This window comes from Monodelphis domestica, chromosome 1 (genome assembly GCF_027887165.1).
Source record: "Monodelphis domestica isolate mMonDom1 chromosome 1, mMonDom1.pri, whole genome shotgun sequence".
NCBI classification, from domain to species: Eukaryota; Metazoa; Chordata; class Mammalia; order Didelphimorphia; family Didelphidae; genus Monodelphis; species Monodelphis domestica.
In genome coordinates this window covers 348,158,835-348,177,368 of record NC_077227.1, presented here as the reverse complement: position 1 = coordinate 348,177,368, position 18,534 = coordinate 348,158,835, and the positions used below count along the sequence as shown (strand labels likewise).

At 38.7% G+C, this 18,534-nt stretch overlaps 1 protein-coding gene across 2 annotated transcripts in view; it reads right to left on the bottom strand.

Annotated features, from left to right (window-relative positions):
• The window catches only part of STK32A (serine/threonine kinase 32A), a 170,438-nt gene extending 153,103 nt beyond the window's left edge, over nt 1–17,335 (bottom strand). Inside the window, exons 1-2 of one of the 2 annotated variants that reach the window (XM_007473844.3) lie at nt 16,742–17,335; nt 11,695–11,869 (exon numbers count right to left, since the gene is read on the bottom strand). In XM_007473844.3, coding sequence (XP_007473906.1) covers nt 11,695–11,746 — 52 coding nt within the window. In that variant the 5' untranslated portion in view covers nt 11,747–11,869; nt 16,742–17,335. The remainder of the gene's footprint in view (nt 1–11,694; nt 11,870–16,741) is intronic. The other variant, XM_056811446.1, reaches the window with a different exon arrangement.
• Nucleotides 17,336–18,534: the final 1,199 nt, after the last annotated feature.

Below are 18,534 nucleotides of genomic sequence, written 5' to 3'. Positions count from 1 at the left end.
CCCTTAATAGCTTATAATTTAGTAGGAGAGGGTATTCATATAAATCAGGGGTCCCTAAACTTTTTACATGAAGGGCCAGTTCACTGTTCCTCAGACCATTGGAAGGCCGGACTATTAAAAAAAAAATCTATGAACAAATCCCTATGCACACTGCACATATCTTATTTTAAAGTAAAAAAAAAATGGAAACAAATACAACATTAAAAATAAAGAACAAGGAAATTTAAATCAACAAACTGACCAGTATTTCAATGGGACCTATCGGCCTGCTTTTGGCTATGGTCAATGTCTGTTTCCATATTTGTCACTGCTAGCTGCAACAAGTTATGCAAGTGTGCATCAGTTATTCTAGATCTGCTTGGAGATTTCAGATGTTTCATTCTGGAAAAAGTTTGTTCACAGACATATGTGCTGCCAAAGATGGTTGCCATTTTGAGTGCCTGGTTCCTGAGATTAGGATATGTCTCAGAGGGAAGGGCTGCATAGAAATTAGGCAAGCTGCTTGATTTGAATGTGTCTTTCAGAGAGTCACAATTCTGCAGTTCAGCCAGTTCCATTTGGTAAATTGTATCCACATTTTCAATGTCAATAGAAAATGGGTTATGGAAAAGCTGTATGTCCTGTTCATGGAGATGAAGCTCTTTAAATCTGAATTGGAACTCCTTTTGCAACTTTTTCAGTGAATACATACATGTTTCTTTTGGGAATGCAATCAAGGGTTTTTCCCCTAACAGATTTTGAGTTAAGGGGAGATGGCAGAAATTTTTCTCCTTCTCTTGTTTGATAAGAAGGTCTAATTCTACTTCAAATGCTTTCACATGTGATTGCATATCACAGATGAGCTTCCCTTTTCCTTGAAGTAGCACATTGAAACTGTTGAGTACAGCTCTGTTACATTTGTCAGAAGGGTGAAGTGCCATTTCCATTCTGCATCATTGAGCTCTGGTACTTCTTTGTTTTTTGAAAGCATAAAAGCTGTAATCTGTGGAAGTAAGTCATAGAAATGTCTCAAAACTCTCCCTCAACTCAACCAATGGACTTCTGTGTGGCACAGAACATCTTCATAGGTAACATTTAGCTCAGACAGAAATTCCTGAAATTGTCTGTGGTTTAGTACATTAGCTCTAATGAACTTAACACAAGATGCCACAATTTTCATAATACAGTCCCACTTCAGTGATTTACTACATAGCAGTGCTTGTTGGTGGATGAAGCAGTGTATGGCTATTGTATGAGAATGGTTGCATTTGTCCATCTCTTGGTTAATGTGAGCAATTACTCCTTTCTTAGACTCTACCATGCTAGGAGCACCATCAGTTGTCACACTGACTAGTTTAGCCCAGTCCAGCTCCAAATCCTTCACAGTTTGGGAAAACTTTTCATAGATATCCTCTCCTGTAGTTGTTCCTTTGATGCTTTGCAGTACAGCAAGCTCTTCTGTGACTTCAAAATTGTCATTTGTCCCACGAATAAAAATTAGAAGTTGTGCAGAGTCACAAACATCATTGCTCTCATTGAGTACCAAGGAAAAATAGGAAAGTTTTCTTGTGGGATTTTGCAAATGCTGATGCAAATTGTCTCCCATTTCTTCAATCACTGGTGTAATTGTAGATCCTTAAAGACTAACTGTACTAATTAAGTCTGCCTTTTCTGGACATCTCTTTGGCAACAGAAAGAAGGCACTCTTTAACAAATTCTTCCTCCACAAATAGTCTGCTAGTGCATGCTATTAGCCTGGCAACTTGAAAAATTACTCTCAGTGATGAAATATTTATCTGCTTTTGCTTCACAAAAGTATTTTGCTGAGTTTTCAATGTATTTTTCAGTTTTATTATTTTATCTTTTCTCACATCTCTGACCAAACAATCATATTATCTTTATGTTGAGTTTGATAGTGTCTACACAAATTGTATTCTTTGAACACAGGCACTATATTCTGGCATATCAAACACACAGCTCTTTCCTTGTACTGCATGAAAAAGTAATCATAAGTCCACTGTTCTTTGAATATCCTACACTCTGAGTCAATTTTTCTCTTTCTTGACATCATTGTTTCCTAGGGATTCCAAATTATATTAGTAAAATACCAATATCTACATGTACACATATGTATATATAATAAATGGAGATTTAAAACTTTGACTTCATTCCCCAGAAGTCCTTAGTATTTCCCCAAATTCCCTATAATCTATCCTGCATTTCCACATTGGTGGGATCGTTATTGGTACTTAACTGGCGGTAACCCCTCCCACATTGGCTTTCTTTGGGATGATGCAGCAAGTATGGTGGTAAGCTAAGTGTAGGGATTTTAAATGGGCTAATCAATCATGGGCATGTGGTTTTTATTTTGTAGCCTCTTTATTCCTTGATTTCTAATGATCATTTAATAAACCTCCTAAAATATAATATTTTTGTTATTAAGATATAATTTTAGATTTTATAATATACAGCCCTACAAAAACAATATATCAACAATAATTTTGCTCACACAGAGGCATACAGACTGCACTGCCCATCAGTACACATCATTTCAGCCTCACCAGTGGCCATATTGGTGGAATTCCAATTTTACCTCAGGCTCACACTGGTGCGGTGTGGGAACCAACATGATTACAGAGTCAGTTCCTCCACCACCTTTCCAGTTCACACTACCCTGTGCAAACCGCACTGCAATCTGTGAACTCACACAGGAATCCGATTTCATGGGTAAGAACCATGCAATTAGATTCCACAGCAGGAAAAAAGAAGGCAAAACACTAGTGTGTGTCCTCTTGAGGACCGTATGTATGGATCTGTAATTATAGACCATAATACAAAAAACACATGCCTCACTTCCCCCACATAGTACAATGGCAACCATACTATAACCTCCCTTTGCCCAAAAGTCTCTCCCCATATTACTACACAGTACAATGGCCCCATACTCCCCCAGATGTACAATATTACACAGTACAATGGCCCCTATAGGGGCCATTATGTTGTGCATGCGGGGGAATATGGGGACCATTGTACTACTGTGTTTCCCCCAAAATAAGATGCTATCTTATATTAATTTGACAAAAAAAAACCCAGCAAATGTCTTGTAAAACACCCAGTGGAAGTGGTAGGCTTCTCACAGTAGAGGCCCATCTCTGATGTCACAGGCCAAATCACCACTATCCAATGCCTGTATATAGTACTGGAGGCGGTGCTGGGCCTGTGACAATGTATACTGCTGTCTGGGAGAGCGGAGGCTGCAGAGTTGGCTGTGATGAGCCTGTCACACCTTGCACGGGCCCATCACTGCCATCACTATACCAGGCAGAAGTATACACAGTGCAAAATCCCCTCCCCCAGATCACTGCTCACCATGCTGACATCTTCCATTGTGCAGTCACATAATCCTTTGTGCAGTGCCTTGTTCTCATTCAGTTACTCTCAGAACAATGTGCCACGCAAAGGATTATGTCACCAGAAGTAGTACTGTACACGAGCAACACCACGCTTTGCCACACACAGTGCTCCTCACACTGACCACCAATGAAAGAGGTGCCCCTTCCAGAAGTGCAGTGGGGGCCAGATACATGGCCTCAGGGGGCTGCATGTGGCCTGTGGGCCATAGTTTAGGGACCCCTCATATAAATAAATAATTATAAAATGATGTACAATATGACTATGGGCATTGGTTAAGTCAAACGGAGTGGCCTAATTGATTCTAAGCAGAAATCACTTGTAGTTGTAGAAGGAATTGGGGAAGGCTTCAGGGAGGAGGTGGTACCTGAACCAGGTGTTAAAAAGAAAGATTTCTCCATATGGAGTTACAGGAGCAGAAATGGTACATGTAGATATACTGAAGCCAAGAGACAAGATGAAATCCAGCTACCAGGAGTAGGCTAGTTTATCTGGAGTGTAGAATATGTAAAGGAGAGTAGTATGAGTTATAACTGGAAACATAAGTTTAAGCCAGCCACTGGAGGGGTCTTGTATGCCGGACTAAGCTGTTTCTATTTTATTCAACATTAATTGGGGAAACCCTAAAGTTTTTCATCAAGGAAGTGATGTAATCAGACCTGAGCATTTAGGAAAATTGCTTTGGCAGTAGTGTGAAGGATGGAGAAAAGGAAGAGAATGGAAATGGGAAGACCAAATAAGAAGATCTTATAAAAATTATGGGCAGCTTTGTGGTACACTGAATAGAGTTGTGGGTCTACAGTCAGGAAGACTTATCTTCCTGAGTTTGAGTTTGGCCTCAGACACTTAATAGATGTGTGACCCTGGGCATGCCATTTCACCATGCTTGCCTCAGTTTCCTCAATTATAAAATGAGCTGGAGAAGAAAAGGGCATACTATTGGTATCTCTGCCAAGAAAGCCCCCAACTTGGTCATGAAGAGTCAGACATGAGAGATGATGTAGCAGACAGGAAAGAGATGGTAGCAAAATGGAAAAGGGAAAACCAACTTATGAGTTAGTTTGGAGGCAATATTCATAGGGCATGGCAACTGATTTGATACAGAAGCATAGAAGCTGAGGAAGAGAAACTAGTCAAAGATTACTGAGATTTCTGAGTCTGAAAGACTGCAAAGGTAGAACTACCAGTAGGAATAGGAGAGTCAGAAGGAGAAGGGGAGGAGAGGAAGATAATGAATTTAATTTCTCATGTTGCATTCAAGATGTTAGCAGGACATCCAAATACTTAATAGGCAGTTGGAAATAGAAGCCCAGAGCCTGGGAAGAGGTCAGGGCTAGAGATATAGATTTTTGAAGTCGTGTAGATAAAGGTGATAATTGAATCTCCTGGAGTGAGGGAAATTGTCAAGAGAAAAGTGTAGACAGAAAGAAATCAGGACCGAGGACAAAGCCTTGTGGAATCCCCACAGTTGGAGGACAAGGAGAGCCAGCAAAGGGATCAGAGGTGGAGAAAGACTCAGAAGAGAGAACTGTGAAGGAAGCCAAAGGAGGAGATGGTATCAAGAAGAAGAGGATGGTGAGCAGTGTTAAAAATTGCATATTGTAAGGACTGAAGAACATATATTCCTGATAACTGTTGCTTTATGCACTATTCTCTTGCCCTAAGTCTAAGATTGTAAACAAGACTATGATAATTAGCTAGGTAGGTCAGATAGCAGGATGCATATAAAGTATTTTAAACATATGAACACACTATGTATTTATATATTTTCAAAATACTTTATATGCATCCTTTCTTTGTGTAACAATTTTTATATGTGCCAGTTCTTTTTTAGAAAATTAAACCTGTTGCAGAGAAAAAAGGATTAGGGGCAGATGGCACACAGAATAGAGTCCCAGGGCTGGTGTTGGGAGGACCTTAGTTCAAATCTGACCTCAGACATTTCCTAGCTGTGTGACCCTGAACAAGTCACTTAACTCCATTTACCTAGCCTTTGCTCTTCTGTCTTAAAGTTGTTACTAAGACAGAAAGTAAAATTATAAAAAGAAAAAAGAAAAAAAAGGTATTGAATCACATGGTCTGGGTACAAATCATACCTCTGATAGCTATTACCTCTGTTTCCTTAGGCAAATCACTTACCTTTTATGAGCCTCTGTTTCCTCATCTGTAAAATGATAATATGTTCTATGGGATCTCTTTTAACCCTATCATCTTATAATACTTTGATAAGATTGCTAAAAAAATTACTGGCTTCCATAAAAACTCATTATATTTAGGTTGAAATTTACCGTTACGGTTAGTTTTTTCTTTGTCAATAGTTAAGCCACTTAAAACTCTCTTGGTCCTTTCCTTTGTAAAATGGAAATATTTGTATTATTGGTATTGCAGGATTTTATGAGAAAAGTATTTTATTATCTATGTCATAAGTAAGAAAATTATGATTGCCCTTAGTTTTGTGTTCCTACCTGGGATAATGCCAGAAAATAATTAAAAGCCTTTAATGGCTAGTTCCACATTTTCCTGACTTTAAATGAAATGAAAAATCTGACAACAAGAAAGACAGGAAAAGGGGATGTTAGACTGTGACAATCCAGCTACTAGATCAATTGTTGGGAACTTGACATTGTTTTTCAGCTGACTTAGGCACAGACTTCTGAATGATCAATCAAATTTGCCATGTAGTCAATACAATTCTGTAGTTAAGATGGTGGGACTCATGGGACAGACTATTTTTTCATGGCACAGTCACAGCATGGGCTTACTTTAATGAGGTTTTTTAGAAACCACAATATGACTAAAGCTAAGTACTAATCATGTGATTAGAGTTGGATACTTGAAAATTAACCTACATGAGAAAGGAATGAAATATTCTTGGGCTTCAATGGGAAATGATAAAACCTGAAGTCACTGAGTTTAACATTTGCTTTGATGGCTTTCAAAGTTTTTTTTTAATCATCTATTTCTCCATGTCAAGTGACTATATGTAAAAAAACTTTCCTGATGCTCTCTTTTTAGTATGTAGAACCCCAGAATCACCAACTAGAAGAGATTTCAGAGGCCATCAAATCTATTCTAAAATATTCCTAACAAGTGACTTCCAATGATGGAGCACTTCCTCCCTCCTTCTCTCCCTCCTAATGTCATAGATTTGTGGTCAGAAGGGAGCTTCCACTCATTTTATAGTCTCAGACTTACCCAAAGTCACACAGCAAGGGAATATTTGAGACAAGATTTTCACTTGGTTCTTCCATGACTCCAAGTGCAGTAATCTACTACAACAAATTCTCTGTGAATGGACATTCTACTTTTGAACTTTAAATCTGCTTCTTTGAAATTCCTGTTGTAGCCCTGAATTCTGCCCTCTAGAGCCAAGCAAAGTAAGCCAAATCTTCCTTCCATATGAAAGTTCCTAGACTAAGTTAAGTCTTCTCTTCTTTTCTCTTCTCTTCTCCCTGCTTCTCTCCTACATTCTCTCACCTCATCTTGCCTCTTCCTTTTCTTCTTCTTCTCCCTTCCCCTTCTCAAATCTTCCCTCTCCCCTGTCCTGATCTGTCCTCCTCTCTCCAGTCCTCTCCTGTTCTTCCATTTCCTCTCCTACACTCTCCTCTCCTCTCTTCACTTCCTTTAATAGCCATCCACTTGCTTATGTCTCCCCAAGATGCAGGACCCAGAACCAAATGCAATAACCCAGATAGGGTGTGAACACAGCAGGGTAAAATGGAACTTTGAGTGTCCTCATTCTGATATAATAGTTCTCTTAAGGAAGCTTAAATGAGCATTAATTTTTCTTTTATTTTGGCAGTTAAACCACCACATGAATAGAAAAGCATTGGGTTCATATCTTGCTTTTGATGCATAAACTATGTGACTAATGGTAAAAAAAAAGAGTATTGGTTTACAAAATGGACTTTCTTCTGATAACTTTCAAAAATAAACAAATAAGCAAGCAAACAAAAAGAAACCCCTCTATTTTATATCAATATATTTTGGAAGTCACCATGATATAAAGAATTATGATTTAGAATTAGATATAAAAATATGAACTATGTCAAATAAGCATGAGTTTTTTAAGCCAATACATTCGATAATAATTTAGCTAGCATTTACAGAGTGCCTTAAGGTTTGCAAAGCATGTTAGAAATATTTTCTCATTTTATCTTCACAACCGTGAGATAGGTGCTATGATTATCCCCATTTACATCATTATAAAATGATATGAAATGGAATCTTTTGTGCAAACAAGGGATAGCTCTGCCCCTAAAGATATCAGTTTTGCAATATGACCCAATATTTTTATATCTGTAAGAGACCTATGAACAAAGGTTATAGTCAAGGAAGAAAAAAAACAAAGCACATCACATGACTGATTTGAGATGAAAGGCTTTTTACAGATAATAAGTGGTATCAAGGCCCAGTAAAAAGAGTGCCCTTTGGAGTGCAAAGAGCTCAGTTCAAATTCTGCCTATGCTATTCATTCAGGTGTGAGCTTGGGCAAGCTATTAACCTTTATGGGCCTCAGTTTCCTTATCTGTGCAATACAGGAGTTGGACTACTAAATAACATTTAATGTCCCTTCTATCTCTAAATCTATGATCCCATCAATCATTTTAAGTTTCTATATGCCACTCACTGGGGTTACAAAGATAAAAATGAAAGTCTTTTTCTTCAAGGAATGAACACTCTATCAATAGTGGATTTCATCATCATTCTAAATCATCTCATCTGATGAAGGGTAGCTAAGTGACTCAATGGATAGAGTGCCAGGCCTGATGTCAGGAAGAATTATCATCTTGAGTTCAAATCTACCCTCAGACATTAACATGTTCTATGACCCTGAACAAGTCATTTAAAACTTTTTTTTTTTTTGCCTCAGTCTTCTCATCTGTAAAATGAGCAGGGGAAGGAAATGATAAGCCACTCCAGAATCTTTGCCAAGAAAACCCCAACTGGAGTAATGAAGAGTAGGATGCAACTGAAAAAGAACTGAAAAACATTCCTGTGAGGTAGGTGCTATTATTTAGATAACTATTAAAATCTCATTTAGAGATAAGGAAAATAAGTCAGATAGAGGTGAAGTGACTTGCCCAAGATCACATGACTAGAAAGTATGTGAGGTATGATTTGAACTTAGTCTTCTTGACCTTAAGTCTAGTACTATCTCCAGTCTGTCGGCTACTTACCTAGATGGCCTTAATGCTTTGTTCTGAAAGGGTCCTTTCTTGAAATTTCACTGTTTCTCGCCAGTATATTTCCATACATCCTCTTAATATCTCCTTAATATCCTGGGATTGATAACAAATTTACCATTTGGCCACTAATATCCTGTGGGATCAATAAGAAGCTCAGAGCCTACTCCCTTTTCACCTTTGTTCCCTAAAGACTAACCTTATGCACAGAGCTGGCTCAGACTCCAGAGGGATCAACCCAAATTGAACAAATTGAAACTTGTGTGTACTTCCTTTCCATTGTGAATTTCTGTGTGTGCACACATGTACATACATGCACTGCATTCATGAACACACTCAAGGTATCACACAGAGCAACAAGGCTGCTTTTGTTAACATACATTTCCTAACTTCTATTTGCAACCTTTCTGTGGAATTGCCTTCACACCCTATGGTGCATCCTTCTGAATGTTCTCCAAGGTGTTGACTTTACAACCTTGGAGGCAGAAGAGCTTCATCCTTTTTATGTAATGGATCTCTGGTCATCTGGTGAAACCTATGAACCATTTCTCAGATCTTTTTTAGACATGTTAAATAAAATACATAGTATTACAAAGGAAACAAGTTACAAGCATCCCTTCCACATTGCCACTTTCTTCATTGCAGTTTCAATATATCACAGGTTGACATAAGAAATTAAATGGGAATTTTGGGGAAGTTTTGTGGAAGTCACAAATGATGCACAAAGGCCAGAAGATGACACAGAAAAAGTTTAGAAACTTAGAAGTGCATAAAATATATGCACAGCATTATATAATTTAAACACATTTTATATTTTAATAGCATAAAAAACAAATTTTCTTTTTCAAAGCTAACGTAAGTAAAAAGTTAAAGTCTGTGAAAGGAACGTGAAAGCCAGCAGATGACACATGAAGATTAGAAATGTTAACATTGACCTACATATATATAGTGTATGACCCAATATTTAACCAAAATTTTATAATAAGATACTGTAAACATCCCATAAAAGAAAAAGAAAAAAAATTCAGACTTCTTCTCTGTTATGAAGAGGGGACCAAAAATTTTATGCAGATTTTCTAGATTTCAGGGGTGCCTGAACTCTGAGATGTGGAAGGGATACCTATAGTGAAATAAGATTATAATTATTTTTTTCCCATCCGTTCTTGGATTTTTCCTGAAATGTAGGCCCATGTACTCTAGGGTAAGAGCTCCTTATCTGTGGGTTGATTTTATGTTAATAATCTAGGCAGTCCCCCCCTCAGTTTATGAATTATGAAAATTGGTAAGAGGGTTGATCTGTGATTCAGACAGTGGTGTGCACAATACACATTTAATTTTAATTGGCATATTAACATTTCCATCACTTTTTAAAGTCCAGACAGTTAGCAAAATAATGTCAAGCCCTAATTTGTCATATTTGCCCATTTCTGAGCTGTAAATAAGTACACTTAAAACTGAACAGTCATCTCCAGACTCAAGAGACTTAGTGGCAATCCTCATTCTGCCCTGTACTTTTTTTTGTGATCAATGAACTTCTCTGGGTCTCAGTTTCCTCCTCTGTAAATGAGGCAATTGAACTAGATGGATTACTGAACTTCCTCCTAGTTCTAACAGACTAGGAATTGATGAGAATGGCTGAAGAATGGGATGCTTTAGCAAACAAAAAAAACTAAGAAATAAAGAGCTATTACACACAGCTGGCCAATTTCAAAGACTTTGAATACAATAGAATTCATAGCCTTCCTACTCTAATAATCTTGTACAAGTGACCCCGAGTCCTCAAAGTTATGTCAGAGGAGAGCAAATTTTCGCAGTTCCAGCCAATAGGGAAAGACTTTGATTAGGGGACCTGGGGATGAATTGCATTATATGCCCATCTTTAGGAGCAGCTCAGATAAAGATAGAAACACTCATCCTCAAAAGGCTGATTGTCATTTGAAAAACCAAAAATATTTCAACCATATCAGCTTAGAAGACTAAGGTATGGAGGGGTTTCAATTTATATAATGGGAGTATGAAATCTGATGAAATCTCAGCTTTTGATAGAAGAAGTAACCTACACTTACACGGGCCATTTTGCTTTTCACTAGGCAATCTGATGGCTCCCCATTCCTTAGGTCAGACATTTAATTGACCTAGTCCATAGCAGCTTAGAACACCTGAATTTAAGAGATTCCCCAGCCTCAGCTTCCCAGGTAGCAGAACACAGACATGTGCCACCATGTGTGGCAGACACTAATTTTACCCTTTGTTTTTACAGATGAAGAACTAAGGCCTAAGAAGGCAAGGGACTTGCCCCTGGTCACAGACATTGTCAGTGAGTCTCAGAGTCATTATTTGAATGAAGGGTCTTTTGACTCTAGAGGAAGCATTCTTTCCACTATTCCACACATGATAGACAATGATTATTACTGTGTTGTGGTCTGAAGCATACTCCATATTTCCAGGTTTCAGACAATAATGGGAGGATTTCAGCTTGCCATCTTAAGAGACTATAAGCTCTGACCTGGTATCTGGAGTCTTCAGTTGGCACCTGATTAGTTATAGTAACAGGATCCCCTTCACAAAGGAAAATGTGGATTCTTAGGATTATAGATCCAGAGCTAACAGGGGCCTCAGAGGCCATCTTATCCAAAGACATCATTTTTCAGAAAAGGAAACTGAGGCATGGAGAGATTTAAGATTTGCCCAAGGTCACATAGGGATAAAGAATCACTGAAAGGTTCAAATCCAAGTCCCCTGACTCCAGAGCCTTCTTCACTTTATCATGCTGCTTCTTTTTAAAAAACTAATTAATTTATCAATACAATAACAAATGCAGCAAAACTTGTCTAGCCAAGGTACCTTCAAAAGCCTTTTAAATAAACTATCTTAAATGCCAAAGAAAAAGCAAATCCCATACATAGAGTCAAGCCTTCTTGTAACAGAATTTACATAATTTTGAAAAATTCACATCTGTGCAAATGCAAAACCAGGTTTATATTCCCTCTCTCCTAAAGATTACTACGTGACCCTAGGCAATTCAGATTCGATACTGTTTTCACACCCAAAGTCGACATTTAGACTCCATCAGTCTAACTTAAAAAAATCTATTTGCAACCATTGCATGGGTCCTTACCATCTTCATTTTCATCAAACACTGGAGGCTTACTGGAGGTATTTGCTCCCATGATGAAATCTCCTCAAAGCTGGGATCTTCAATTACATTATCTTGGTGCAAAAAGTGCTAAGGGGTCTGGCACAAGCACCCGTTTTCCCTTTAGATGATGTATGAAAATTTCAGGTTGGACATGCTATAAAGAAAAAGAAGGAAATCATGTTTTGAATTCTCTGGGCAATGATTTTAGATTGTGACTCACAGAGTGGCCTAAGCTGTACCTTTACAAGGACATTTTATTTGATAGTAAATGATTTCCAGAGAGACTTTCAGAAACTACATAATAGAATGTGACAATATATCAACAAAGAATAACAAACATGGATCTTAAAAGTCTGAGGAAAGAAAAATGGTATTTTTCCTAGTCAGAGCCCTAATTAACCTGGAACTGCTGGGTTCTTGCTCCAGGGTAAAAAGTTTAAAAGGTGCAAATATTGGACCAGAGAGGTGACTCAGTGAATAGGGCAATGGAATTGGAATCAAGAACATTTGAGTGTAAATCTAGCTTCAGCCACTTACTACCTGTGCAAGTCATTTAATCTCTGCTCTCAGTTTCCTCATCTGTAAAATGAAGAAAATAACACCATCTACCTGCCAGGATTGCTGTGGCAATAAAATGAGATAATACTTATAAAGCGATTAGTAAACCTTAAAGTGCTAAATAAATGCAATTGTTGTTGTTGTTGTTATTATTATTATATGAGTTTCTGCAGAAGAAAGTGAGGAAAATAACTGCTTAGACACTAGTTGAGGAGTTGAGGAGGAGGAGGTTCAGGCTTCAGGCTCCTTTCAAATCTGAGAGTCCACCCTTCACACTAAAATTGTAACTAATACTCTATTCTCACATAGCCAAAAGTGTATAATTTTCTCATCATGAATTACATAGTTCATTTGAGTGTCTGTGCTGTGTTACTCATTGGATCTGATTAGTGCTGTCCTGGGGAGTGCTTACATTGGGCATTTGAAACTAGATAGAGCTCCTTTCTTAGGATTTAAAATTCAGTCTAAATGAGAACTAATGCTCCATTTGAAATTTCAAAAAGGATATTAAAATCATCTGTAAGTATGTTAGAGATATGAAATGATAAATATTACTTATTTCCCTTGTATTTGTTAGTGCCTATGTTATATAAACATCAAACAAGTTTTTAAAAAAATCTGTATCAGAGATCAGAAGTGAAAGGAAAGGCATAATATGTGGGCAGCTGAGCATTCCAAGATCCAGGGCTGAGTGTGGCTCTGACATATACTATCTGTGTAACCTGGTCAAGTCTTCATCTTTCTGATCTTCTGATTCCTAATTTGCAAAATGGGGATAAAATATTTGCACAGTCAACCTTACCAGACTGCTATGGGAAAACAATGGACCATAAAAATATTTTCAAAATGAGACATTACAATAAACCATAGCATGCTACTGAAACGAGAATCATTAGCTTTCTTCAAGGTTTGTCTTTAGTGACATTTCTATGAGAAAACTTTCCTGATCTCCTTAGAATTCAGGACTCTCTTCTTCCTCAAATTATATTGTATTTATTTGCCTATTTAAATGTTGTTAACCTCCCCTCCCCAAGTTCTTTGACTGCCATGGAATCTTTTTCATTTTGTCTTTGAACCCCCGATTGTAATCCCTTAATAAATGTTTGGTTCAATAATGAAAACTAGACAGTAGGGTAGTGTAAGAACCGGGAGGTCTGGGTTTGAGCCATAAGACTGAGGTCAAGTCAATTCCTCCCTCATACTTTGTTTTCTAATCTGTAAAAAGGGGAAGTTAGTTGATGTCTAAGGTTGCTGCCAATGCAGACGTTTTATATGAAATTTATTCCACTTATTATTTACTTATTGTTAAAAATAATCTTATGTCAATCAGAAACATTAATCCACAGAATAGGTTCACTTTATAGAGATAAAAACTTGAGACAGAACTGAGGAAAGTCTCCCTGGAGCTCCTTAGCCAAGGAAGATTTAATAAGAACCTCTTAAAAAATAAGGTTAAAAGACAAACTCATTTTTGCACTAGGAAAATGAAAGAAATAAGTTCATCTGGTGAGTAAAAATCATTCAGGAAATACTATTTTTCAAACTAAATCTACCCTAAGTGCTGGCAAAATGCCTCTTAAAAGGTATTAATAAATGGAGTCAGTACAAACAGAAGGAAATTAGGAAGAATCCAAGTTATTACACAGGAAGGGAGATGGGCAAAATGACTAATGGTAGGTAGTGTGAGCTAAGCCCAAAGAAAAAAATTTCATGAGGTTAAAAAAACACTCAAAATATTTCTAGTAGCAAAAAAGAAAGGAAAGTAACTATTCTTAAAATGAGGACAATTCCAATAGATATAGAGGATAAAAAAATAAAATAATGGGCTGCTAGTAGTGTTATATTATGGCATGTAAGTACAAAAGGGAACTATAAATACAAGGAAGAAAAAAATAATCACTCTGCAAAAGATCAGCTGCTAAAGGGAACTGTAACCATCAGAAATCACTGTTATTAGTCTTTTAAACTTTGATCTTTTGATTTGTGCTTCTGCAAAAAGTAATTTCCAGTTGAGAAGTACATTGAATCCAGAGTGGTTAAACTCATTGTCTAAATTGTAGCCAGCAAAACTCCTAGATTGAGATGTAATTGGGAAATGTTTAACAAAATTAATAAAAATACAATATAGATTAGATAATGTTCATCTGTGGTTTTCTATGTTACAATGCAGCTTGCAGCAATCCATTTGTATATATGCTTGGTACCACTGCAAGTTAGTCTGCTTCTCTTCACCTCTCCATCTTTTGAGGCAGTTTAGGTAGCATAACTATAAAGTGCTAGACTTTTTTGGAGTCAGAAAGACGTGAGTTCAAATCTTCTGTTGAGTACTAACTACCTATGTGACCAGGGGCAAGTCACTTGACCTCTTAGTCTCAGTATCCATCTGTAAAATGGGGCTAATAATAGCATGGATTTCATAGATTTGTGAGGATCAGATATGCAAATTTTTATTGTTGAGTTGTATCTGACTCTTTGTGACCCCATAGGCCATAGTCCCCCAGGCCCTTCTGTTCTTCATTATCTCCTGAACTCTCTTTCATTGCTTCCATGACATTATCTATCCATCTCATCCTCTGAAGTCCCCTTTTCCTTTTGCCTTCAATCTTCCCTAACATCAGATTCTTTCCTAAAGAGTCCTGATATCTCATTATGTGGCCAAAATATATTAAGCTTCAGCTTCAGTAATGTAAATGTTAACTATTATTATAACCTCATTCTCATCATCTATATTCACATTCCAGAAATGATTTTCCAGATACAGAAGTGGAATCTCTGCTTGAATCCCACTCTGAGGCCATATGACTTCATACCATCACTAGGAGATTGACTGTGCATTGCTGAAGGCTATGGCAAGAGATCATAAACTTTGACAGCTTTTACCAAAATGGAAGGGTTCAAAGACAGATTGGATAGATGCCTATTGAACAGCCTAGTAAAATTCAGAGTCTCATCACCAGATTAGCTACAGAGTAATGAATTTTTCACCTACAGCAACTCATGAAGAATATTTACCAAGTTATAAAGATTGTGACTGTTTCAGTGGTGAGGGTACCCTGACTTAACAAGTTACCAGTCCCTGATTCTCCTCTTACCTCATAATTTGCAAAGCTAGATGTACACACACAAACACATAAATACTGCAAAAAAAATTATTACCATTTTCTAATTTTCCTGTACTCATTTCTAATATTTAAAATAATTATGTGTTCATTCTAGTGTCATTTTTCCCCTCCATTTGATGAGAATCAATAAGGAAAGGCAGTCACAGGGAAATATTATTGAAAGTATTGACTTAAAACCTCTCTCATGAACCAAAGATGGTAAAAGCCAATTGTTTCTCAGTCATCATTTCCTTTTGTTAGTTTGTTAGCACTTACAAATGATCGGTTTGGGATTCCTTCCTTCTTCTTCCAACCACATATCATATCATATCATATCATTTCTCTCCTAACACAGAATTCCCTGATCCAGGCATCCTCCCAGAACAAAGAGAATTTTCATATGCACTTCTGTCCAAGGTAGCTGCCATCTACATAGTCTTCTCCTCTCCACCTTTCCATCTTTTACTCTCTTTTAAGCCACACTTCCCACACATTCTAGAAACAAAAATTCTAAATAGAATACAATGATTATTCTGACAGACCTTCTGCCCCTAAAAATGCCAGCTGCCATATCCCCATCCACTTCTAGCACAATGGAAAGCTGCATTAGCTTCTGTGGGTGACACCAAACTTAAACTTTCTTTTCAGCAGTGCTTTCTCTTTTCAAATCTCATTTTAACTTAGGCCACTGATTTGGGGTGCTCCAACTTTCCTGCATTTGAGTCTTAATATTCCAAACAACAGATAATTTGGTACTCTGGCAACAAGTGTGCATTTCCAAGTTGTTAATGTGGACCAGATAATGAATGAAAAAATAGGTCAAATCATCAGAATGCTATGTCTTCAGAAATATAAACTTCCGGTCTGAAACCTCTATGCAGATCAATGCAGGAGAAAGTTCTCAAGTCTCTGTGCAAAAGGTTTTTATTGCTACTGTATTTATTTGATAATCCTGCTGGGAAAAGAAAACTCCCATGGGGATGAAGTAGTCTCCAGCTTCAGAACTATCCAAAGCCGGTTTTAACCTTCCTTGGAAAGCTCAGATAATGGAAACAGAGGGGGTAGGGGTGTGAGGAACCCTTCTAGCACCTGGGCAAAAGGCGCAGTCAAATGAATGACAGGTCTTAAAGCGATTGCCTTTATCTTTGGCTGCCTCCTCTTGAGTCCTTCTTTTCTACAATACAGGCAGGAGCATCACTTGAAGTTCCTCTGCCTAGTCCCTACCCACGCCCCCATCCCTATACCACTCCTTAAAGCACTCCCCTCACTCCTTTAAACAAACATTGTGACTGCTCAGCCCTAGGACAAAGAACCAGTGAAGGGGACGCCTAGAAACGAGCAGAAGGAGTCCCAGAATAGCCACCTACCTTGTTAGCAAGGGCCTGGGGAGACAGTGACTAGCGAGCGCGGAGCCAGTGACTTCTGGGGAGGAGAGGCGACTACCTGAAGCTGTGGCTGCAGCCAAACAGCAGATGCGAGCTGCTTTGCTCTCGTTCTCCCTCTCTCTCGGGAGGGCTGGGTCTAGTGGGGGAGGGACAGAGAGCTGGGGAGAGTGAATTAAGTTTCCTGGCTAGGGAGTCCCCAGCCTGGCGCTGCCTTGGGAGGAGAAGCAAGAGAGGGGAGCGACCGGGAAGCGGCCAGCTCCCTCTTATTCCCAGTTCACTTGACAAGACGCAGAAGTGGGAACTCTCGCTCTTTACTTGTGAGGAGGGTGAAATACACCAGGGTGAAAGAACCAGAGAGAAGTTTGAGGCTGATGCAGGGGAACTGGGAGGTGTGGTTGGGGTGGGGTGCAGCAGGGAAGGAATCTGTGGAAAGTAAGCGAAGAGCTCTTATGATGCCAGGAAGGAGGCCGAGACTTCCGGACGTGCCAGGGCTGCGGTGGGGTTAGAGGAGCCTCTGGGGGATCGAATTGGCCACGGTCCTTTAACTGCAGGGCCGTGAAAGGCACTTTGAATGGTGAGAGAGCAGAAGGAGGGGTTTCCCTGAGGAATAAGCTCAGGACAAAGCAGGGCATTAGGCGAACTTCCCTGCTCAGCCCTGGAGAATGAGAGAGGACAGACATCCCTTGCAGCTAGAGTCGACCTGTTTGCAAACACACAGTTCAATAGATAACAAACTGGGGACACTTGGGAGTCTGGGGTCCTTCAGAGCCCTCCATGTCAACTTGGAGACACGGAGGAAACGCTCCCCTCAGTGGGAATACAATCTCAGGGATCCTTAGCAGATCAGGTGGGTGAGCCAGTTCTGGCCCAAGATGGGTCTGAGCTCTTCCTCCTTGGTTGGCTCCAGATCCCGAGTTAGAGGGGCAATGCTCTCACTGGAAGGCGGTTACAGAAAGGGGGAAGGCACCCGACTCTGGGTTCAGAGTATCTGCGTTAAAATCTTGCCACTTACACTTAACTTGTGTGAACTTGGTGAAAGTTAACTTCTTTTGGTCTTGGTTTCCCCCTCTGTAAAGTGAGGATGGAGTGTGTTAGCATTTAAACTCTTTCCTAGTGCTAGTTGTTATTATCTGTTTCCACAGGGTCCCTTGCCTACTTCCTGACAATTTGCCTGTGGTGCTAATAACTGTTGTTGTTGAGTCCTTTTTCAGCCATGTCCTACTCTTCAGATTATATTTGGGATTTTCTTGGAAAGATACTGAAGTAGTGTGCCATTTCCTTTTCCAGCTCATTTTATATATGAAGAAACTGAGGCAAATGGAGTTAAGTGGGTTGTCCAAGGTCACCTAGTAAATGTCTGAGGACAGATTTTAACTGAAGGATATATCTTTCTGACTCCAGGTCCTGCACTCCATCCACTGGCCTAATTAATAGCTAGTTTATTAACTGTCTTTGCAGAAAGTCTTGGCTTTGAGGACTGAGCTTCAAATTCTGCTTCTAATACTTAATTATCTGCTGATTTTGAGTAAGTCACAATCTTCCTGCATTTCAGTTTCCTCATCTGTAAAATAATGGGCCTGGACTAGCTGGAATCTAGTTTCTTTCAGGGAAAGATTTGTAATTCCAGAAGCCAGACTTTGAACTTCTCCTTTAGAAGGCAAACTCCAATTGGAATTTTGTCCTTATTCCCAGCCTCCTGCAGTCCCCTTTCCGGAGAAGGCACTTAATAAAATGTTTGTTGAACTGAATTACAGAATAGGATAAATGATCCCAAA